This window comes from Oncorhynchus masou, chromosome 24 (assembly GCF_036934945.1).
Source record: "Oncorhynchus masou masou isolate Uvic2021 chromosome 24, UVic_Omas_1.1, whole genome shotgun sequence".
NCBI classification, from domain to species: Eukaryota; Metazoa; Chordata; class Actinopteri; order Salmoniformes; family Salmonidae; genus Oncorhynchus; species Oncorhynchus masou.
The window spans coordinates 35808118-35832230 of record NC_088235.1 but is presented as its reverse complement, the minus strand read 5'-3'; the positions used below and the strand labels follow the sequence as shown (position 1 = coordinate 35832230).

General features: G+C 42.6%; 1 protein-coding gene across 1 annotated transcript in view; it reads left to right on the top strand.

The window, feature by feature from the left end:
- The window catches only part of LOC135511378 (syntaxin-binding protein 4-like), an 87549-nt gene that overhangs the window by 5724 nt on the left and 57712 nt on the right, over positions 1–24113 (top strand). Inside the window, 10 exon segments of the mRNA XM_064932911.1 lie at positions 1304–1376; positions 3395–3469; positions 8607–8698; positions 9299–9485; positions 10014–10140; positions 10327–10433; positions 10745–11048; positions 11175–11247; positions 14127–14239; positions 15246–15342. Of these exon segments, the coding sequence (XP_064788983.1) occupies positions 1304–1376; positions 3395–3469; positions 8607–8698; positions 9299–9485; positions 10014–10140; positions 10327–10433; positions 10745–11048; positions 11175–11247; positions 14127–14239; positions 15246–15342 (1248 nt within the window).

Below are 24113 nucleotides of genomic sequence, written 5' to 3'. Positions count from 1 at the left end.
TATGGATTTCTTTCCCTCATTTTGTCTGTCATAGTTGAAGTGTACCTATGATGAAAATTACAGGCCTCTCATCTTTTTAAGTGGGAGAACTTGCACAATTGGTGGCTGACTAAATACTTTTTTGCCCCACTGTATATCACCCTCGTCACACCCTGACCTAACCAAAATAATAAAGAAAACAAAGAATACTAAGGTTAGGGCGTGATAGGGGGTCAATGTAAATAGTCTAGGTGGCCATTTGATTAATTGTTCAGCAGTCTTATGGCTTGGGGGTAGAAGCTGTTAAGGAGCCTTTTGCTCCAAGACTTGCAGCTACGGTACCGCTTGCCGTGCGGTAGCAGAGAGAACAGTCTATGACTTGGGTGACTGGAGCTTTTGACATTTTTTGGGGCCTTCCTCTAACACCACCTAGTATATATGTCCTATATAGAACCCGGTGACGTACTGGGCCGTACACACTTCCCTCTGTAGCGCCTGATGGTCAGATGCAGAGCAGTTGCCATACCAAGCGGTGATGCAACAGGTCAGGATGCTCTCGATGGTGCAGCTGTAGAACGTTTTGAAGATCTGGGGACCTATGTCAAATCTTTTCAGTCTCCTGAGGGGGAAAGGTGTTGTCGTGCCCTCTTCATAACTGTCTTGGTGATAGTTCATTGGTGATGTGGACACCAAGGAACTTGAAACTCTCGACCCGCTCCACTTCAGCCCTGTCGATGTTAATGGGGACATGTTCGGCCCGATCAGCTCCTTTGTCTTGCTCACATTGAGGGAGAGGTTGTTGTTCTGGCACCACAATGTAAGATCTCTGACCTCCTCCCTATAGGCTGTCTCATCGTTGTCGGTGATCATGCCTACCACTGTTGTGTCGTCAGCAAACTTAATGATTGTGTTGGAGTCGTGCTTGGAATACCTAGGATAGGATAAGTAATCCTTCTCACCACCCCCCCCCCCCTTAATGATTTAGATGCACTATTGTAAAGTGGCTGTTCCACTGGATGTCAGAAGGTGAATTCACCAATTTGTAAGTCGCTCTGGATAAGAGCGTCTGCTAAATGACTTAAATGTAAATGTAAATGTGCTTGGCCACGAAATCGTGGGTGAACAGGGAATACAGGAAGGGACTAAGCACGCACCCCTGAGGGGCCCCAGTGTTGAGGATCAGCGTGGCAGATGTGTTGTGCCTACCCTTACCACCTGGGGGGCGATTAACTCAATATTATTTTTTATGTCGTTTGACAGCTCTAGTTGATAAGCATCCTCTGTTGCTGATGATGGTAAAATGCTCTCTCTCTCTCTACTCCAGGACGGCTTAGAACGGGCGACCTCGTTTTGGAAGTCAATAATATGAGTTTAGGAGGACGAGTAACCAACGAGAGGTAGGTCAGTAGTGCACAGTGGTAGACTCTGAACCTAAGGTGTGAATGACGCTATACTAGATTTCTTGTTTATTCTTACTGATCCTTAACTTATTAGTCTCTAAAGCATGTTTCATTGACTTTTGTCTTTCAAACATGTTTTCAATCAATCAAATCAAATGTATATATGAAGCCCTTTTTACATCAGCAGATGTCAAAGTGCTATACAGAAACCCAGCCTAAAACCCCAAACAGCAAGCAATGCAGACATAGAAGCATGGAAATAATCTACTTGAATGCCACACGTTGCATAAAAAAACAACTGGATTATGTACATAAAGGTCTATGATGTGTATGTCTACTGTATTTACAGTGCATTGGGAAAGTATTCAGACCCCTTGACTTTTTCCACATTTTGTTACGTTACAGCCTTATTCTAAAATGGTTTAAATCGTTTTTACTCCCGTCATCAATCTACACACAATACCCTATAATGGCAAAGCAAAAACAGGTTTTTCAAGATTTTTGCAAATGTCTAAAAAAATTGTTTCCATAAGTATTCAGACCCTTTACTTTGTTGAAACACCTTTGGCAGCGATTACAGCCTCGAGTCTTCCTGGGTATGACACTACATGCTTGGCACACCTGTATTTGGAGAGTTTCTCCATTCTCTGCAGATCCTCTCAAGTTCTGTCATGTTGGATGGGGAGTGTCACTGCACAGCTATTTGCAGGTCTTTCCAGAGATGTTTGATTGGGTTCAAGTCTGGGCTCTTGCTGGGCCACTCAACGACATTCAGAGACTTGTCCCGAAACCACTCCTGTGTTGTCTTAGCTGTGTGCTTAGGGTTGTTGTCCTGTTGGAAGGTGAACCTTCGCGCCAGTCTGAGGTCAACAAGTATCTCTCTGTACTTTGCTCCGTTCAGATTTCCCTCAATCCTGACTAGTCTCCCAGTCTCTGCCACTGAAAAACATCCCCACAGCATGATGCTGCCACCACCATGCTTCACTGTAGGGATGGTGCCAGGTTTTCTCCAGATGTGACACTTGGCATTCAGGCCTAAGAGTTCAATCTTGATTTCATCAGACCAGAGAATCTTGTTTTTCATCATCTGAGTGCTTTAGGTGCCTTTTGGCAAACTCCAAGCAGGCTGCCATGTGCCTTTTACTGAGGAGTGGCTTCCGTCTGGCCACTCTTATCATAAAGGCCTAATTGGTGGAGTGCTGCAGAGATGGTTGTCCTTCTGGAAGGTTCTCCCATCTCCAAAGACGAACTCTGGAGTTCTGTCAGAGTGACCATTGGGTTCTTGGTCACCTCCCTGACCAAGGCCCTTCTCCCCCGATTTCTCAGTTTGGCCAGGCTCTAGGAAGTCTGCTGCTTCCAAACTTCTTCCATTTAAGAATCATGGAGGCCACTGTGTTCTTGAGGGCCTTCAATGCTGCAGACATTTTTTGGTACCCTTCCCCAGATCGGTGCCTCGACATAATCCTGTCTTGGAACTCTACGGACAATTCCTTCGACCTCATGGCTTGGTTTTTGCTCTGACATGAACTGTCAACTGTGGGACCTTATATAGACAGGTGTGTGCCTTTCCAAATCATGTCCAATCAATTGAATTTACCACAGGTGGACTCCAATCAATCTGTAGAAACATCTCAAGGATGATCAATGGAAACAGGATGCACCTGAGCTCAATTTCAAGACTCATAGCAAAGGGTCTGAATAATTATGGAAATAAAGTATTTCTGTTTTTATTTTATTTTTTAATACATTCGCAAAAATGTCAAACTGTTTTTGCTTCGTCATTATGGGGTATTGAATGTAGATTGATGAGGATAAAATTTGGAAAATATCAAGGGGTCTGAATACTTTCCGATTGCACTGTATGTCTGAAAGTGTTCCAAATGGCATCCTATTCCCTATGGGCCCTGGTAAAAAGCAGTGCACTATAAAGGGAATAGGGTGCCATTTGAGACACACAGTTTCCTGAACCTGGGTGTTGTGTTAAAACTGCTCTCCTCTCTCCTGTGGTCCTATAGGGCGGTTGATATCCTCCGATCAGCGTCAGCCTCCAATCACATGTCTCTGATGGTTGCCAGGGACGATGAAAGCAGGTAACCAAGGCTGACTTTATTTAATACATTTATTTATTTAATATATATTTTTTTTTTTTGACTTTTTTCTCAGAAGTTTTGCCGTTCTTGGTCTTGGTTGAAATTATTTATACTTTGGAGCATTTAACCAATAATTTCAAACTCTTCTTAAAAGTTCCAATCCTGACCTCAAAGCACAGAAAAGAAAAATGCAACACACAGTCTTGTCTGATTTGTGCTGTGTCACTGTGTGAAGGAGTAACACTATGATAATCACTGGACCTTTTTGCTCTGAAATGAACCTGAGAGACCTCAAGTGTGGAGTCTATGCCCTACTATTTTTACAGTAACTTACATGCAGCTTGGTGGCTGTATTTCACATTATAGTACACCTACTGACATTTTTTTTTAACTTTTTGGACAGGGAGGTGTCTTTTCCACATGAGCCCTGTATAGCACAACAGTGTGTAATATAAATACGGTCACTTCAGCATGTACTATGTAATGACATACAATACAATACCGTCAGATTGAAGGTATTATACTTTTAAAGAAGTATACACATAGGAGTAAAATTGGTACAGCATTCTCACTCACAGGTGCAACAAATATTGCCTCTTACAAGGCACGCCTCAATATGTTCTAAAAATATGGTACAGTACTGTGTTCTGTGGGGTGGAATTACAGTACCTTTCGAAATACAGCAATATTCTCACAATGCGCCATCATTTTACAGCATGCTGTTGTTAAACATTTTAAAATGTTTTATGGTTGATAATATCTAAAATTACGGTATAAATGACAGTTTTCCATTGCAGTGTAGTGCTTAGCCTCTGTGAGGTTGTATGTAGTAGATGTACGGTAGGGTGCACTATATCAGAGTACTTCATCATTGTTGTCACTACTGAACAAGGCTTAATCTTGTTAGGAGCTGAGTGGTGATAAACCCCTTGATTTGTTTTTGATCAATCTAAAAATAGGGTTAATACAGTAAGAACATTAAGGGGCTTTGGTAGTGTTCGCTCATAAACAGACAAGGCGTCCCAAATGGTGCCCTATTCTAAGATTGTATTGTCAAATATAATGTAATAATAATATTATATTCTTAACCAGAGCCCTGGTCAAAAATAGTTCACTATATAGGGAATAGGGTGACAGAAACAGAGAGTTTAGGGAAGAAAGGTAGAGTGTTGCGTAACAGTGTTTGAGGCCTTGATGTATAAATAATATAATACTACATGCCATTAACAAGACACTTTTATCCAAAGTGACTTACAGTCATGTGTGCATACATATGTCAAATGCGCAGATTCAGAAAAAGGCTTATGACAGGACAGATAAAGCACATTAATTCATAGCTGCAAGGGTGTTTGCTTCTATTGCATTTGGCACTCTTTTCAGAATACTTCATAGTTATATTCGAATGATGCAGTTACCAACCTGTGCCAATGAGAGAGAGAGCCAAAGTGATCTATATAAACAACTAAAGTTCATCAATCAAGACTTGATCTGAAAGCAGAGCTGCTCTGAAGCAGAGCTCAAAGCAGTGTTGTTTTTGAGACCACCTAAAGTGAGACCGATTCAAGACCAAGACTGGAGCAAATTGAGTCGGAGTCAAGACCAAGACTGGAGGGGGGTGAGACTGAGTCATGACCGAGACCAGAAAAATGCAAATTCAAGACCATGATTGCAATTTTGTCAAATCACCACCATATTAAGAGGTCAAAATGTCCAGTATTTCTGTGTTCATATTTCAGAACAACATGGATTCTTTAGACATTTAGAACTCTACAAATTATTACTAACCCAAACACAGTGGGGAACAATGGGCCTTCTACACCTGCAGAGAAGGGCTAAGGATTTATCAAACAAAAAATGATTATTATAATAATAATAATAATAATGATAATTATATTATTATTTTCAATGATGTTCTGATTTTATCTCTTCAGTTTTTGTTGGAAAGGGTTAACACTGAAGAGAGAAAAAAATCCATTCAGGAATTTCTTTGCTGGGTCTGGGGGAGATAAATCTAGCTTGGCCATCAGAAGCTAGATAAAGGCTCCTGCCATTCAACTGTATTAGGGCAACATTTTGGAGTGACAGTGGAATCAACCAACCACATTTTGACTTAATGGGTCAGACCATTTTTACAAAAACACAGTTTTTGTAATTTACCGTCAGATTTGCACTGATAAACGATGGGGAATTGTAGCCGCCTCATCCTTCTGCAGCTTGCCTGCCAATGCATGCTTGTCCCAACCAAGCACCCGAGCTAACTGGCTAAAGTTGGCTAGCTTGCTAGATAGCTACTTTTTACTGACTGTAAATAGCCATCATGAATTTGTGAACGCAAGAGATACGCTAACTGGATAACAGTCGATCAAGTTCTTGCTATCGAAATCAAATGACACCTGCATCTCTAGCTGTGTATTGCCACCAAAAAATGATATGAGGGTGGGAAAAGCCAGTCACTCACCCACTCCTCCAATGGCATGACATGACATCCTCCTAGCAGCTAGCTAGCTAGCGATCTAGCTACCATTAGGCTCCATGTTTTTAGCTTGCTACATAGATACGCTAGCATATTAGCCACATTATGACTGACTTGTGATCATTGCCCTTGCTAGTTTGATTGTATTAACATTCCCAGGATTAGTTACATTTGTCTGTTTTTGTCCAGAATATCGAGTCATTAAAACTGAAACGATGAACCATGCCAGCTATGATTTACAACCTAATAGCAATATTTTTTGGACTACCAAGAAATGTATTGGTGAATTATATCAATCATGAATTGAACTGCATCCATCTATTCTGCCAACAATGCTTTAGTTTACCTCATGGAATGTTGAATCAAACAACCTATTTTTAAAACATCTTATAAAGTTAGTTTTGTAGCATAAACTGGGAATTTGATATTTTTGACTGATATTATGATTGTTTGTTTGTTTGATATCTGCAAAGAAGTTTAAATGCTGTCAGTTCTACTTTAAACTTCAGGTCACCAGTTACTTTGTGTGCTAAACTTGACATGCTTTTTGCAATGGGAATTAATAGTTGTAAATTTCGATTGGGAAATGCTTAATGGTCATGTTTTTATATTCTTATGAATGGAACCTATTGGCTGATTATGTCTATGCTTATGGACTGCTTATCCTTTAACATCATGCTGTGTGTGACTGCTGTCTTTCCATCGGTCCTATGTAGTGGTGTAGTGGTGCCTGGAGAAGTGGGTATACTCTAATTTCGCCATAAAGTTCCCAAACGGCCTGCCCAGTGAAGGAATGGCACCCTGTGTGAAAAATCCTATGCTTTCCTATGTTTTTTCAATGTTATTTCCATTCTCAACAGCACTTTTTTTTAATAGACCATAATTTTTTTCCTTTTATGTCCACAACAATACCACAAACAACATCAATCAGGTTGGGTGGGCCTCTGTCCACCCAGGCCCATCCATGTCTACGCCCCTGATGCACGCAACGCATGATGACAATTGCGCATAAAAAATAGCCTACTAACCAACACTTTGCACTAAACTTTTTCAATACCTGGTTTGCATACTGGTATATATAATTTCCTACCCTACCGGCTACCGATGTCATTCTTCTGTGAGCTGCACACTTGCTGCCTGATAATGATATTCCGTTGAACCTAGGCTTTGTGTGCGGCGCGCATGTGAATATATTTCACGTCCTTTGCGATTGTGCGGGCTACTTTGTGCATGATTTCTCTTTTGTACTACATCATTGATAAATCGTATACCTCCACCACACTACTTTGATATGCATCCGTAAGGATTAAGAAGTATATACGCAAAGCCCACTGAAAAAAAGTGGGTATATGGTTTATAGCTGCTTATACCATCCACTAACGTTACACCATTTTGTGTTTTACAAAAAGTGCATTCTCCTACATGAGTGCGCTGATATTACGGTTGCTTTCTTTTTATAATCACGAATCTGTCACAACCCGAAGGCCTATAGGTTCGCCACTGCGCAAACGTCTATAATAGATATAACGGCTGTTTAGCTAATGCTTCAAGAAATACGAAGTTTTATGCGCTGACTGAACGGAAGCTGATAATTATGAGTTTTTTTACTCCGCTCGTCTCGGGAAGAAATTATGAGTCCTTATTGTCCAAGACCGAGTACAAATGTATCCGACACCGAGACACTCAATATGTGGTCTCGAGACTGGACTACAACACAGTCTCAAAGCCAGGTCAGTAATATTACCTCAGAATGCTGTGATGAGTCATTCAGCTGGTTAAAGTTAAAAATTTCCATAGCATCCTCTGTGACTCTAGTTCTAACTGCTGAGGAATGGTCTCCGTCCTCGGTCTCTGTCACGTCTCACCCTGCATTGTACACCGGGCCTGACATAAAGGGACCTGGCACTCTGCTAGGCTCTGTGCTTTTCATTGTTTGTCAGCCACATTACAGTCACACCCAACGGCCCAACCGCCAGACAGCTAGACATATACAAGCTGACATATTAGGGACAGAAGACTATCAGAAGACTATCCGGGCTCCTGAAGTGGAACCTTCTCATCCAGAAAAAAACAAGGTGAACAACCTACAGATTAGATAAACTAGAATGACAGTCTCATTCACCGTTGCACAAAAAGAGTTGAGTAAACCACACCCCAAAATATTCAAATAAGCTGCCACCCCTATATTTGAATTATCACGAAAAGATGAAAGAACCTGTGCAAACAATCACTGAAGGGCTCAATGGGTTCTTTGGGTCAGTATGGTTCCACAAAGAACTCTCAAGGAACCCTAATTTTTTTCGTGTCTATGACACAAAACTGAATCCCAGATCAGACAGTTGGTGGCAAGAGGTCAATCCCTCTCTCCAAGACATACTAATTAGGTTATGGCTGGGCTCCAACAAGGGCTCCAAGCACCTAGACTCTTTACCTGACAGTAGACTCTTTACCGCAAGATTAAACTGGATTAGCAGCATGATCTGATATAGCTCAAATAATCCTAATCTCAACCACTGACAAAGAAGTCACTTTTAATGAGCCCACGCCTGTCAGATGTCACTGGGAATCAATGTCTCTCTGACCATGGGAGGGAGACAGAGATCTACTGCACTGTTTCTATGGGTAAATTGACAGCGTGGGTCTGTGTTTGTGTGTGTCTTCCAGGCGGGAGTTCATAGAGTTGATGAATAAGTATGGTTCTCAAAGCAGTTTTAAAGGAAGCTCAGGGAGAGTCTCCCCTACACAGCTTTCTACAGGTGAGTTTCTGTACCTAGGACCTTTCAGTCCCAATTGGCTCCCATTTGGGAAAAGGGCCCTGGTTAAAGGTAGTGGACTAAATAGGGAATAGGGTGCCATTTGGGACTCATCCACTGTACCTAAGACCTTGTTGTCCCCCGTTCCCCTCCGCATCTCCATGTAACACTATAGTCTCTTAACCATTATCTTCCTACTTTCACACTCCTAATTCTCATTCATTTTCCCTTTCACAATCCTTACACTCATCCGTATTCACAATTGTTTTCACCTTCTCCAACTGAGTGCTGGCCCAGCTCCTCTCGCAATCCGCCTCCCTCTCCAAACATCCTTTCACCGACACTCAAATTCAACACGGCATTAATTTAAAATAATAGAGCACTGAATCCTACCTTGAGATATGCATGAGAACATTGGGCAACAATGTGGCTAACGTGTGTAGGTGTTTCTCTATGCTAATCAAAAGAGCTGTTTTTACACCTCACAATGTGTGATTCATTATTGGCTCCTGTACCAATGTATGTCATCGATCGGAAGTAACAAACCTCTTCTCTCTCTCTCTCTCTCTCTCTCTCTCTCTCTCTCTCTCACTTCCCCCCCAGGAGGCAAGACAGACACGGCCTCCTCCTCTTCCTCCTCCAGATCTACCAGTCCCACCAGCCAGCTCCTCAGCCCTAAAGAGGGGGTCACAGGACCCCCTTACACCCCTGGACCCCTCTATACCACTGGGCCCCCATACACATCGAACCCTAACACAACCCCTACACAGCACGTCTTCAATAAGTAAGTGTCAGGCAGAAATAGAACGAGACAGTTGAAGCACCGGGAATATTGCACTTGTTGTCACTGTCGGTTTGTCCTCATAATTTAAAATCCAGACAGAAGGTTTTTTCCAGAGAATCAGATAGATATATGGCCAGGTTATATATCCCTGATGTCCTTGTGTCACTAAGATAGATTGAAAGGTTGTAACAGTTTATCCTTGATATCCTTTTATATAAGATCTAGTTGTGTAACACAAAACAATATATTGAATGTGTGCATGATGCTGAACAGTCGCGTTGCTCTCTGACAGAAGAGAAACCCTCACATGTATAGAAGGAGAGAGCTAGAGAAAGATACAAATACAAAGGAAGAGAGATTTGTTCAGGGACAGCCTGAATGAAACCGATGTGTTTTTGTGTGTTTATTTAATCATGCTCACAGTCTGTGTGCTAGTCTGATATATACTGCACACTCTCACTTCTTCTCTCCCTGACAGCCCCTTTCTATCTTTCTCTCTTTCCCTGCCCTAATTATATACCTCTCTCTCGACAGCATCATTCAGTTGATATGCATCTCAAAGGGAACAGGCCTGGGCCTCATCATAAAAGGCGGAGCTAACCGAGCCGAGGGACCAATGGTGTTGATTCAGGAAATAATACCTGGAGGAGACTGCCAGAGGGTGACTTGTCACTATGTTTACCTTTTGATACAGGGGGAATCAGGTGTTATTCATGGGTTTTTACATGGGGTTTTGTGGGAAGACATAAAGTGTGAGACAGGAAATATATGTGTTGGTTCAACTGACAATGACCATGTTTATTATAGTCAAACTATAGGCTAATGATATTCTCTATCTGCATTCCAGGACGGTAGACTACAGCCAGGAGATCAGCTGGTGTCGATTAATAAGGAGTCGTTAGTTGGAGTTACCTATGAGGAGGCTAGAAGTATTGTGACACGCACCAAACTCAGGTGGGGCGCACCTGTATGACTTTACCTGAATATGTATTGACAGGATAAACCTCCTAAGGTCTACCACCTTGTTTTCAAGGGGTTCCTGTATAAAGAGAAGAAGAACAGTAGAAGAAGAGTAAACATATCTACTGTAGTAATTGTGTGAACTGTAACCTAGGATGCGTTCATGGCACCCTATTCTTTAAATAGTGCACCACTTTTGACTTGATTCCTATGGGACCTGGTAAAAAATAGTGCCATTTGGGATGTATCCATATTTACTATTTAAAAGTATTCCAATCCATTCTCATTTCTCTGTCCTTCTTCAGATCAGACCCTACGGTGGAGATAGCGTTTATGAGACACAGGTCTTCCTCCAGCTCTGCTTCCTCCAGCAGTGGCCCCCAGAGCCCTATCACCCCCCAGGGCCCAGTCAGCGGAGCCCCCGCAGTGCCCCCCATCAGGAGAGAGACCATGGCTGTGCTGGGGGCCCTGCCTCCCCCTGCATCACTGCTCCAGCACAGGAGAACCACACTCCCTGCAGCCCTCCCTGGGGTTCCCCTGGTGGTGCCCAAGATCACCTCCACCCCCAACCCCGCCAGCGAGACTCTGCCATCTGTCAACCTTAGCCAAGTTAGAGGCTGAGGCTCGAACACAAGTTCAACACACACACCCACTCACACCAGTCTTCTGTGAATATGGTTATTCCTCCTACATAGTATTAATGGTTGGTGTGGTTTGTGTGGTTGTGTCCTGCAGGTTCGAATGAGAACAGAACAGACGTGTGTCTCCTCCCCCCGTCAGAGTCCCAGCACCACAGATGCCAAGCCTGGTGAGATCTGTCTACTCCTCTATCATCTATGTGTCTCTGTCTCTGTTTTTCTCTCTTTCGCTCCTCCAATTATTTCTCTCTCAGCCTCTCTCTCTCAGCCTCTCTCTCTTAGCCTTTCTTTCTCTCAGCCTATCTCTCTCATTCTTTCTTCTTCTCTCCCTCTCTGTCTCACCTTCACAATATATATAACTATTCTGACATTTCTTAGTTGTTGATGTACATTTGGGAACATGGTGTCCCATGGCTTTAAGACATGTCCCAGTCCCACCCTCCCATACAGTACACCTACACTTTGAATGCATCACAAATGGCACTCTATTCCCTATGTAGTGCACTAATTTTGACCAGGGTCCATAGGGCTCTGGTAAAAAGTACTGTACTATATAGGGTATAGGGTGCCTTTGGGACTCACACCTCCAGGTGGGAACTATACTGGGAAACTGGTCACAGCAGGTGGTAAAGAAGAGATAATAGTCAAATGAGGGTGTGCCTTTTAGCCCTTATCTCTCTCCACAGGACAGAGCCATGTCATAAACTCAGTCAGTGAGTCAGGCAAACAACCAGCCCAAGTAATGATGTGACCTATACTTGAAACCTACATTTGAAACCAGTTCTAACATGATATCTTGTCAAGCACACACACACACCTCGCTCCACGTTTGTCTCTGTGTAATTTCAAGGGTTCACAACTGTTCTGTGCGTTGTTGTGTATCTGTTCTGTGTTATTCTTCTAGGCAGTTTTACTTCACTGAGCTGGGTTGTACAGTTCTAAAGAAATGTACTCTGCTCTACTCTGTTCTATACCACTCTAAGCAGTTCAAAGCAATTCTGTAAGGTTATGTGGGGTACCAAATTTCCCCCTTGTGAGAAAATGAAGTATATTCTACTCTGCTCTATAATGCCCTATGTTGTCTTCTAGAGTTGGCCATATGAGGCCTGGTCAAAAGTAATGCACTATATAGGGAATAGGGAGCCATTTGGGAACCCATAATCAGATATATCAGAGACTGTTGTGTTGGTACATAGAGAAGATACACAGCAAATTATCCAGTGTAAAAATTCACACTGAGAGTGTTACTATTTGATTCAGGCTTTACACTTAGCAGTGTGTTAATGTAACACTTCCAGTGCCTACATTTTCAGTGTTAATTTAACTCTGTTTGTTTTTTAACACTGGAGATTTGGCTGTGTAGACTGGTAGGACAGATGTAGCGTGGTGTGGCGTGCGGCCAGGAAGGAGGAGATCGAGTGAGGCGGGAGACGCTTCATCTGAATGTGTCAAAACAAAACATGTCTATTAGGTGGAAAAAGGCTAATCTGGCCTTGGATATTTAGTCTACACAGTCTAGGGGACATTTCGTCCCACACTTGGACCTGGAGGTGTCAAAAACAAGACACTGTCATCTTCCGGATGGAATCCCTTCTCAGAATAATGTTCTTCGAGCGGCTTCGGTATGATGAGTGATGTTGTCTGGATGTTCTGTGTTGCTCAACATGTTAATGATCAGTTGATACAGAGATGTGAATGATTGGCAGATAGTGTCACACCCTGACCATCGTTTGCTTTGTATGTTCTATGTTTTGTTTGGTCAGGGTGTGATCTGAGTGGGCATTCTATGTTGGATGTCTTGTTTGTCTGTTTCTGTGTTTGGGCCTGATATGGTTCTCAATCAGAGGCAGGTGTTAGTCATTGTCTCTGATTGGGAGCCATATTTAGGTAGCCTGTTTTGTGTTGGGTTTTGTGGGTGATTGTTCCTGTCTTTGTGTTTGTTTCACCAGATAGGGCTGTTTTGGTTTTGCACGTTTCTTATTTTGTATTATACATTGTTCAAGTTATCATCTTTATTAAAGACGTATAAAAATAACCACGCTGTGTTTTGGTCCGCCTCTCCTTCCCAGGAAGAATTCCGTGACAGATAGGCTTCCTTCAAGTGTTGCCCAGAATGTTAATGTTCAGTTGGTGCAGCCATTTAATCAGATATGACTCCTGTGCACACATTTTAAACGTTTACTGCATTTGTCAATGTAACCTAAAACTGTTTTACATACATTGTCTACCTTCTTTACCTATACTAATTACCTGAATTACCTTGATTCACCACTTTCAATTTGTTATAATAATAATAACAACATATGCCATTTAGCAGATGCTTTTATCCAAAGTGACTTACAGTCATGTTTGCATACATTTTACGTTCAGGTGGTCCCGGGAATCAAACCCATTATCCTGGTGTTGGAAACGCCATGCTCTATCAACAGAGCTACAGAAGACTATATCTGTATATGTCTGTCTTAGGACTGTTCAAAGGACTGCATATGTCTATCATCTTGCTATGTCGTGAGCTTGGTAGATTTTTAACAAATATAATGTGGGGGTTTGAAAAGCTGTGAAACAGAGCCGTCCATCAGAATAGTAATTTCCTCCCTCATTCTTTCTGTCTTTTCTCCTCTGTGCCTTTCTCTCTAATTATGCTGTCTGTTTACACCTGGAGTGTGTTCAGTTCACTTAAACGTTTGCTACATCGCTGAGCGTTTTTAACTGAACAACACATTTTCCACAAACTTTCTTGTACTGAAAAGACTTTGAGATACGTTTTCTCCTTTTGGTGGGTGTGCTGGGGTGTGGCTTGAAGCAACGAGTGATGCATTTAAAGAGCAGGTCTGCATTTTGAACCCATAACCCAACCCCTCCCCGTTTTTCAACTGGTTGTTCAGTTCAGTAACGTTTCCGTTCAATTGAACGTTCTATTCACTTTTATGTACTGAACGTAGACCTGTTCTCTCTCTCTCTCTTTCTCTCTCATGTAAATGCAATAAACATAAGTCATAAACGTCAAAGAAGAGATACATTAACACCTCACCTGTGTCCCGATACTCAGAATCCTACCCTGCCTGTCAGCCAAACAGCATCCAGCACACACCACACAGGAAGTGCTCCCTCAGCTCCATCAGTCGCCTCAAACTGGAGAGGCTGGAGCAGGTGTGTGTTTGTGTGTGTGTGTGTGTGGAAGTTTGTGTATTTGTTAGCGTGTATTGGTGAACTGTATGTCAGGTCCATAATGATTGGCACCCTTGATAAAGAGCAAAAAAGACTGTAATAAAAATGACAAACAATGAGCTATATTGTATGCACATAAATAAAGATGTTATACTAATACAATAGTTCAGAGAAAGAGCTTTTGTTTAACAAATAATAACTGTATAACTCACAGAAGGCTGGTGGCACCTTAACGGGCTTGTGGTAATGGCTGGAATGTAATGTGTGTAATGGTATCAAGCACATAGTTTCTATGTGTTTGATACCATTCCATTCGCTCTGTTCCTGCCATTATTATGAGCCGTCCTCCCCTCAGCAGCCTCCACTGGTATGACTGTATGTGCCTGTACCTGAGGATTTGTGAGTATGTGTGTAGGAATGTTTGTGATTGTCTTGGTGTGTCTGTAGATGTATGTGTACAGTATGGATGTGGTTTGATGCTAGGGTCATTGCAGTGTAATGATTGTGTTGACTTTGAACCCTCCATGCAGAGGCATTGCTCAATAAGCTATTACTGCTGCTGGCCAGTCATTTGCTCTGGCCTAATCAAATGGATGCCTACACTCTTAGAAAAATGTGCTATCTAGAACCTAAAAGGATTCTTTGGCTGTGCCCATAGAAGAACCATGTTTGGTTCCAGGTAAAACCCTTTTGGCTTCCACGTAAAACCCTTTTCACAGAGGGTTCTACCTGGAACCCTTTTTTTTAAGAGTGTACAGTCAAGCCAATGTGCATGTTACTGTGTGTGTGTGCGCACGCGTTGGGGTGCATGTTGTCCAAGCTGCTCCAATCCCTCTCCCACAACATCATTGGAAAATCGATAGGCACTATTCACATTCAGCACACTAGGTGTGCGTGTGTTTACTACTCTGTGTGTGTAGTCATGTGTGTATAAATGTGTGAGGGTAGGGTGTGTGTCTTTGATACGGTGTGTGTAAACTCTGTGTGTGTGTGTTGGCAGGCTCTGGATGCATTAGGACTGAATCCTACGGAGGCACAGAGACAGACGTTGAGGGCCAGACTGCGAACAGACCCTGCTGGGACCGTGGCCTACGCAGGTAAGACTACACTTCACCATAACCTTACCTGATCCTAACTCTAACCCTAAGCCTGCTGGGACCGTGACCTATGCAGGTAAGATTACACTTCACCATAACCTTACCTGATCCTAACTCTAACCCTAAGCCTGCTGGGACCGTGGCCTATGCAGGTAAGACTACACTTCACCATAACCTTACCTGATCCTAACTCTAACCCTAAGCCTGCTGGGACCGTGGCCTATGCAGGTAAGACTACACTTCACCATAACCTTACCTGATCCTAACTCTAACCCTAAGCCTGATGGGGCCGTGGCCTATGCAGGTAAGACTACACTTCACCATAACCTTACCTCACCATAGCTCTAACCCTGCTCTGACCGTGGCCTACGCAGGTAAGACTACACTTCACCATAACCTTACCTCACCATAGCTCTAACCCTGCTCTGACCGTGGCCTACGCAGGTAAGACTACACTTCACCATAACCTTACCTCACCATAGCTCTAACCCTGCTCTGACCATGGCCTACGCAGGTAAAACTACACTTCACCATAACCTTACCTCACCATAGCTCTAACCCTGCTCTGACCGTGGCCTACGCAGGTAAAACTACACTTCACCATAACCTTACCTGACCCTAACTATTATTCTACGCAGGCAAGATAACCCCTTACCTTACCTGACCCTTACACAGGTAACACATATCATGTCCTGCTATATCTAAACTATACTGTATAGATAAATGTGATTTTTTTTTTATTGAATGAAAGCTTTTAAATTGCTTTTGTTAAGTTCCCCAATAAGAAACCAAAAATCGTCGCTCAACAGAAATAGGGAACTACCAAATGACATTGAAAACCGAAACAGGTGGGGGTTTAAAATTGGTTCTGAAAGACATCCATGGGGGTGCCTACAGACTGGATTCTGACCAAGCAAACTTGTGTTAATGTGGTCTTAACACACACCCAGTAGATTTGCCTCATATCAGAAACTAAAGGAAAAGAAAACCCACACCAACGTAGGTAGGGGAGTGCAAATAACCCTGGAGCAAACCAAGCAGGTGAGACAAGACTTAAACTTAAAAAGGAAGAGCTAGTCGTATCGCTCTTCCAACATCTCTCATGCTAACTGGAGCACTGGGCCAGCACAGGGGAAACTAATGACTAACTAACCAGGCGACAGGGGCAACACATCCTGACCAACGAGGAGGATTCCAATCAAGGTAAACCACACCCAAACAAAACCAACATCGAAATTGAAAACCAAATCAATCTAAACCCCAAAGCCTATAACACTTTCAACACCTCATGTGCATTCACATGAATAGTGGTGGGTGCAATGTAGTGGCTGCAGCCTAAGAGATGGAGGCGTGGCCTATTAAAGGGGGGGTGGCTTTCATTTAATTGTTTGGCCACCCTTGAGAGTGAATATCATTCCAGGTAATGTCTTCTGTTGAGATGTTTTTTTTTATTGTTATAATGTTCACTGACTGCACAGAATCTTAAATTACAGTACATCTGGGTAAGTATTGTCATACTAAAGAGCCTGGGAAGGTTTCCATTGATGAGATGTTCACTATTTGGTTAGAATATTGTAACCAGATAAAGTGAAACTTCACCGTTAGACATTATTTGGGGTGTTGTTCCAGTCTCCCTACATAATTATGATTGATGAGAGGCGTTTCAGACATAATTATGTACCATAGCGGTATTTGTTTATTTTCACGCTGGGAGAGGTCAACCAATTGTGTCATCGGTTGATTGAGCCTGCTGTCTGATCTAAAAGGGAATGAGGTCGAGTTTTGTAGAAATCATTGTGGCCTTTGTGTTCACCGATTGGGATAAAAGCGCTTGCAGTGAGTAGATATGGTTGGCCTTCTTCAATAGAGCCATTGGACTTGTCTCAATGATGTTCTTATATGCCACGACATTGCAGGATATCTAGGTTGACACGTTTTACCTGGCTTTGTAAAGACTGTAACCTGACGGTAGCCCGAGTTCCTTGTCCAATTGTGTTCCCACCCTCAAAGGCAGGCTTTTCAAAACAGGGGCAGTACTAGTTTCTACGGGTTCACAGGAGCCATGTTAACGTGCACCGTCTATCCAAGATTGCTAAATAATTACAATGGCTGCTTCTGATGATTCCTCTTTCCAAGAAGAGCTTGACTACAAAACAGTCTGATTTTATTTTACATAGGGACATATAGTGCTATTCATTTGAGCTGTAATATACTGAAGCAGAGTTGAGAGAGATAAATAGAATTGTGAATGCTGAATTGCCGGTGCTGTCCAGCCATGCTGACAGAAAAAATAAGTCTGTGCTGCAACGAATTTGATCGCGGACAGTTCTTATTGGAGAGGGTCACTGCAAACCCCATGGATTGTGTGTGTGTGACAGACCATCAATGTTTCTATGCACACATGGATAGAGAGGTGCTGGAGACATCCTTCAGAACTTCCCAGATCAACTGGAGACGGCAGCATAGACCAGCTGGACCAGGAGGGCAAATGACAAACGAGTAAGTTGTTTTGCTGTCGGTAGCTAGATGGCAATATAAAATCTTTTTACACGAGGCAGTGTTGTTCAGTACAGTATAATTTTGTGATCGATTCGGCCATAACGGGGTTTGCCAGTACCATTTTCAAGCCAAGCTAGCCAAGTTGAGCTAGCTAGCTTTGTTTGCTATACCCAAAATGTACTGTAGCCTAACATTATAGCTAGCTAGCCTAGCTAGCCTCAGTGCATCTCATTAGGAGCAAAACTGGATAAATGTTTTGATGGTGATGACGAAGAGTAAAGGAATGACTTTGGCTTTATGACTCGGATTAGTCTTGGAGTAACTATACCTGTGTGCTGTAGCTAAATAGCTAGCTCACATTTGTCTGTGAGATGTCTCATATTTTACACCATGCTGCTACAGTAAGAAATAAGTCATTACACAACGATTGCCCATGAAAGTCTAATAGCGTTTTTGTCATTCTCTTACAGACAATAGATTGGTGGTTTACAGATTATTTTTGGAGTTTGTTTTACGCGGTGGAGAAGCTAGGCAGAGGGTATTGAATCCCCTTGCCTGTGTGTGTTGTTGGTGCCATTCAAGCAATTTATCCCTCACATGATGGACAGTCTGTTGGATACAATGAAGTTGATGACTTAAGGGAAGATGTGGAAGGTCCCATAACAACAATCTCCCATTGTATCAAAGTGGCTCCGAACTCCACACTGCACCACCCAAACACACCATATGCAAGTATTCCCTTAGTAGAACTGTAGTGTTTAATATAGGCGATAGTAGTATATTTTCCTCCTACTGTATATACAGTGGGGCTAAAAAGTATTTAGTCAGCCACCAATTGTGCAAGTTCTCCCACTTAAAAAGATGAGAGGCCTGTAATTTTCATCAAAGGTACACTTCAACTATGACAGACAAAATGAGAAAAAAAATCCAGAAAATCACCTGATTTTTTATGAATTTATTTTCAAATTATGGTGGAAAATAAGTATTTAGTCACCTACAAACAAGCAAGATTTCTGGCTCTCACAGACCTGTAACTTCTTCTTTAAGAGGCTCCTCTGTCTTCCACTCGTTACCTGTATTAATGGCACCTGTTTGAACTTATCAGTATAAAAGACACCTGTCCACAACCTCAAACAGTCACACTCCAAACTCCACTATGGCCAAGACCAAAGAGCTGTCAAAGGACACCAGAAACAAAATTGTAGACCTGCACCAGGCTGGGAAGACTGAATCTGCAATAGGTAAGCAGCTTGGTTTGAAGAAATCAACTGTGGGAGCAATTATTAAGAAATGGAAGACATACAAGACCACTGATAATCTCCCTCGATCTGGGGCTCCACGCGAGATCTCACCCCATGGGGTCAAAATGATCACAAGAACGGTGAGCAAAAATCCCAGAACCACACGGGGGAACCTAGTGAATGACCTGCAGAGAGCTGGGACCAAAGTAACAAAGCCTACCATCAGTAACACATTACGCCGCCAGGGACTCAAATCCTGCAGTGCCAGACGTGTCCCCCTGCTTAAGCCAGTATAAAGGATGTGAAACGGCTAGCTTAGTTAGCGGTGCGCGCTAAATAGCGTTTCAATTGGTGACGTCACTTGCTCTGAGACCTTGAAGTAGTAGTTCCCCTTGCTCTGCAAGGGCCGTGGCTTTTGTGGTGCGATGGGTAATGATGCTTCGAGGGTGACTGTTGTTGATGTGTGCAGAAGGTCCCTGGTTTGCGCCCGGGTATGGGCGAGGGGACGGTCTAAAATTATACTGTTACATTGAGGCTGTTGACCCGGATCATTGGTTGCTGCGGAAAAGGAGGAAGGTCAAAAGGGGGGTGAGTGTAACGGATGTGAAACGGCTAGCTAGGTTAGCGGTGCGCGCTAAATAGCATTTCAATCGGTGACGTCACTTGCTCTGAGACCTTGAAGTAGTAGTTCCCCTTGCTCTGCAAGGGCCGCGGCTTTTGTGGAGCGATGGGTAACGACGCTTCGAGGGTGACTGTTGTTGATGTGTGCAGAGGGTCCCTGGTTCGTGCCCGGGTATGGGCGAGGGGACGGTTTAAAGTTATACTGTTACATCAGTACATGTCCAGGCCCGTCTGAAGTTTGCTCGAGAGCATTTGGATGATCCAGAAGAAGATTGGGAGAATGTCATATGGTCAGATGAAACCAAAATAGAACTTTTTGGTAAAAACTCAACTCGTCGTGTTTGGAGGACAAAGAATGCTGAGTTGCATCCAAAGAACACCATACCTACTGTGAAGTATGGGGGTGGAAACATCATGCTTTGGGGCTGTTTTTCTGCAAAGGGACCAGGACGACTGATCTGTGTAAAGGAAAGAATGAATGGGGCCATGTATCGTGAGATTTTGAGTTAAAACTTCCTTCCATCAGCAAGGGCATTGAAGTTGAAATGTGGCTTGGTCTTTCAGCATGACAATGATCCCAAACACACCGCCCGGGCAACGAAGGAGTGGCTTCGTAAGAAGCATTTCAAGGTCATTGAGTGGCCAAGCCAGTCTCCAGATCTCAACCCCATAGAAAATCTTTGGAGGGAGTTGAAAGTCCGTGTTGCCCAGCAACAGCCCCAAAACATCACTGCTCTAGAGGAGATCTGCATGGAGGAATGGGCCAAAATACAAGCAACTGCGTGTGAAAACCTTGTAAAGACTTACAGAAAACGTTTGACCTTTGTCATTGCCAACAAAGGGTATATAACAAAGTATATGACCAAATACTTATTTTCCACCATAATTTGCAAATCAATTAATTAAAAATCCTACTATGTGATTTTCTGGATTTCTTTCCCTCATTTTGTCTGTCATAGTTGAAGTGTACCTATGATGAAAATTACAGACCTCTCTCATCTTTTTAAGTGGGAGAACTTGCACAATTGGTGGCTGACTAAATAATTTTTTTGCCCCACTGTATGTCATACATTGCCATAACTGTTCCTGCATACTGCTGTGTAAACTCATTTCGGTCATTTTTGTCTTGAATACAAGCCATGAAAGAGCAAGATAGCGCCGACAGACAGACATGCTTCTAGCTCCTAAGCAACTTCGCAGTACTAGCCGGCTAGTGATGGCACCTTAGAGGCTGCTGCCCTATGTACATAGACATGGAATCACTGGTCACTTTAATAATGAACCACTCGTCAATAATGTTTACATACTGCTTTGCTCAATTCACATGTATATACTGTATTCTACTGTATTTTAGTCAATGCCACTCTGACATTGCTTATCCTAATATTTATATACAGTGCATTCGGAAAGTATTTAGACCCCTTGACTTTTTCCACATTTTGTTACTTTACAGCCTTATTCTAAAAATGATTCAATAATTGTTTTCCTCATCAATCTACACACAATACCCCATAATGACAAAGCGAAAACAGAAATTCCTTATTTTCATAAGTATTCAGTCCCTTTGCTTTGAGACTCGAAATTGAGCTCAGGTGCCTCATGTTTCCATTGATCATCCTGAAGATGTTTCTACAACTTGATTGGAGTATATCTGTGGTCAATTCAATTGATTGATTTAAGATGATTTGGAAAGGCACACACCTGTCTATATAAGGTCCCAAAGTTGACAGTGCACCACCTCAGGGAAGTGACCAAGAACCCAATGGTCGGGACTCCCGGGTGGCTCAGTGGTTAAGGGCGCTGTACTGCAGCGCCAGCTTTGCCATCAGAGATGGCTCTGGGTTCGCGCCGGCCGCGAACGGGAGGTCCGTGGGGCGACGCACAATTGGCCTAGCGTTGTCCGGGTTAGGGAGGGCTTGGTCGGTAGGGATGTCCTTGTCTCATCGCGCACCAGCGACTCCTGTGGCGGGACGGGGGCAGAGTGCGCGCTAACCAAGGTTGCCAGGTACACAGTGTTTTCTCCGGCACATTGGTGCGGCTAGCTTCCGGGTTGGATGTGCACTATGTTAAGAAGCAGTGCGGCTGGTTGGGTTGTGTATCGGAGGACGCATGACTTTCAACCTTCGTCTCTCCCGTACGGGAGTTGTAGCGATGAGACAAGATAAAACCGATCAAACATCTCTGGAGAGACCTGAAAATAGCTGTGCAACGAGGCTCCCCATACAGCCTGACAGAGCTTGAGAGGATCTGTAGAGAAGAATGGGAGAAACTCCGCAAATACAGGTGTACCAAGCTTGTAGCTTCATATCTAAGAAAATTCAAGGCTGTAATCGCTGCCAAAGGTGCTTCAACGAAGTACTGAGTAAAGGGTATACTTATGTATACTTGTATACTTATGTAAATGTGATATTTCACTTTTTTATTTAATTAATAAATGTGTAAAATTCAGAATCTGTGTTTGCTTTATCATTATGGGGTATTGTGTGTAAATTGATAAGAAGGGGGGGGAAAACAATTTAATCCATTTTAGAACAAGGCTGTAGCATAACAAAATGTGGAAAAAGTCAAGGATTCTGAATACGTTCCAAATGCACTGTATTTCTTAATTCCATCCTTTTACTTTTAGATTTGTGTGTATTGTTAGATTAATGCACTGTTGGAGCTAGAAACACAAGCATTTCGCTACACCTGCAATAACATCTTCTAAATATGTGTATGTGACCAATACATTTTGAGTTGTCTACTTATTTGCTACATTGACAGAGTAATGTACTGTTTTTTTAAACATATTTACTTGCCAACAAATTAAAGTTGAAATGATACACCAACTCCCTGCATCATTTGTTTTAGCATTAATATTGTAGCTAGTTACTTCCAAATACCTTTAATGACTATCACAAATTGATCCAAAAGTTGAAGTCAACACTTTCTTGGTTTCTCATGCAGCTGGAACCATTTAGTCACTTGTCAGTACACTTGTAACACATTATATAAAACACCATTATATACATATGTACAGCTAGCAATATCTATACCACAATGCAGTTGTGAGTATACTAGGTTTTTTATATCAGTGTTTCCCAACCCTGGTCCTCGGGTACCCCCAACATTACAGTTTTGTTGTAGCCCATGGCAAACACATCTCATTCAACTCATTGAGGGCTTGATGATTAGTTGACAAGTTGAATCAGGTGTGCTTGTCCAGGGTTAAAATACAAGCGTGTACTGTTGGGGGTGCTCGAGGACCAGTGTTGGGCAACAACGTTCTATATTACATTACAACATCAGTCTAACTGAATATGTATGAGGTGTTGGCAAAATGTTCTTCGGCTGGTGAACCTCATCTTGTGTTGGGCAATGGCAGCTGGTCTGGCAGAACTTCATGAGTTCCATGACCTTGGACTCAGACACTTTTTGTCTCTTGCCAGCCCCGTGCGGTCTCTTCCGCTTCTGAGTCAGAGGATGTTGATCTTGTACTTGTTCCCTGCTGAAAGTCTCATCCAATGGGTCTAAATAATCTACGGTTGAAACTGGTGTCAATATAATCATCAGCAGTAGTCAGTGATTAGCCAACATTTTACTACTTTGTCCCCATCAATACACACTGAAACAAGGTACTATATATACCTATCCCCCTTGGGTCAATAGAGTCATGCATACTAACCTTCACACACAATACCCATCCCCAACAGACACCAGTCAGTCACCCACACCATCACATCCTTACTCTGCTTTTCTCCAATTTAGACTTCAAGCATAAACAATCAACTAAGCCCCCATACAGAGAGAACAACAGTAGAAGTTGTAGCCTACTTATAAACACACCAACTATGACATCAAGACACATACCATGTTGATGCCAAGCTCCAGTATATTTATTTGCTCATCATGGAGTCATGGAAAGACTTAGCAAAGGTGACTTATAAATCAGCTACACTACACGCATTGCAATCTGCATTGTGTCATTGTGACGTTCTATCTGCTACACCAGAAACCAACCAAAATCTTTTTTTTTTCCATTCACAAGATAGAATGAACGCACGCGTCATCCATCGAGAATTGGAACATCGATTCTTGACCTTGGACGCTGCTGTAGACAAGATAGAATCCAACGCGTGTGCTATGGGGCCAAATAGACAGGGGTGTCTTAGATTGTTGACAACATGTCTCCAATGTTTATTGAAAACATAAATACATTTGCGCAATGAACACGTATTGTCTCTCAAATGCATTGTTACAATTGTTGGTTAGCTGGCCAGCAATTTTTTTGCCATGTTAGCATAGACGTGACATCAGTCAAAACACCTCAAAACAAGACATAGTATCAAGAACAAGATACAACTAGCTGAAATGAGCCACCTACGATTCCCTACATGGTAGATTCTTGTCTTTGTTGCTAGCTATCTGGCC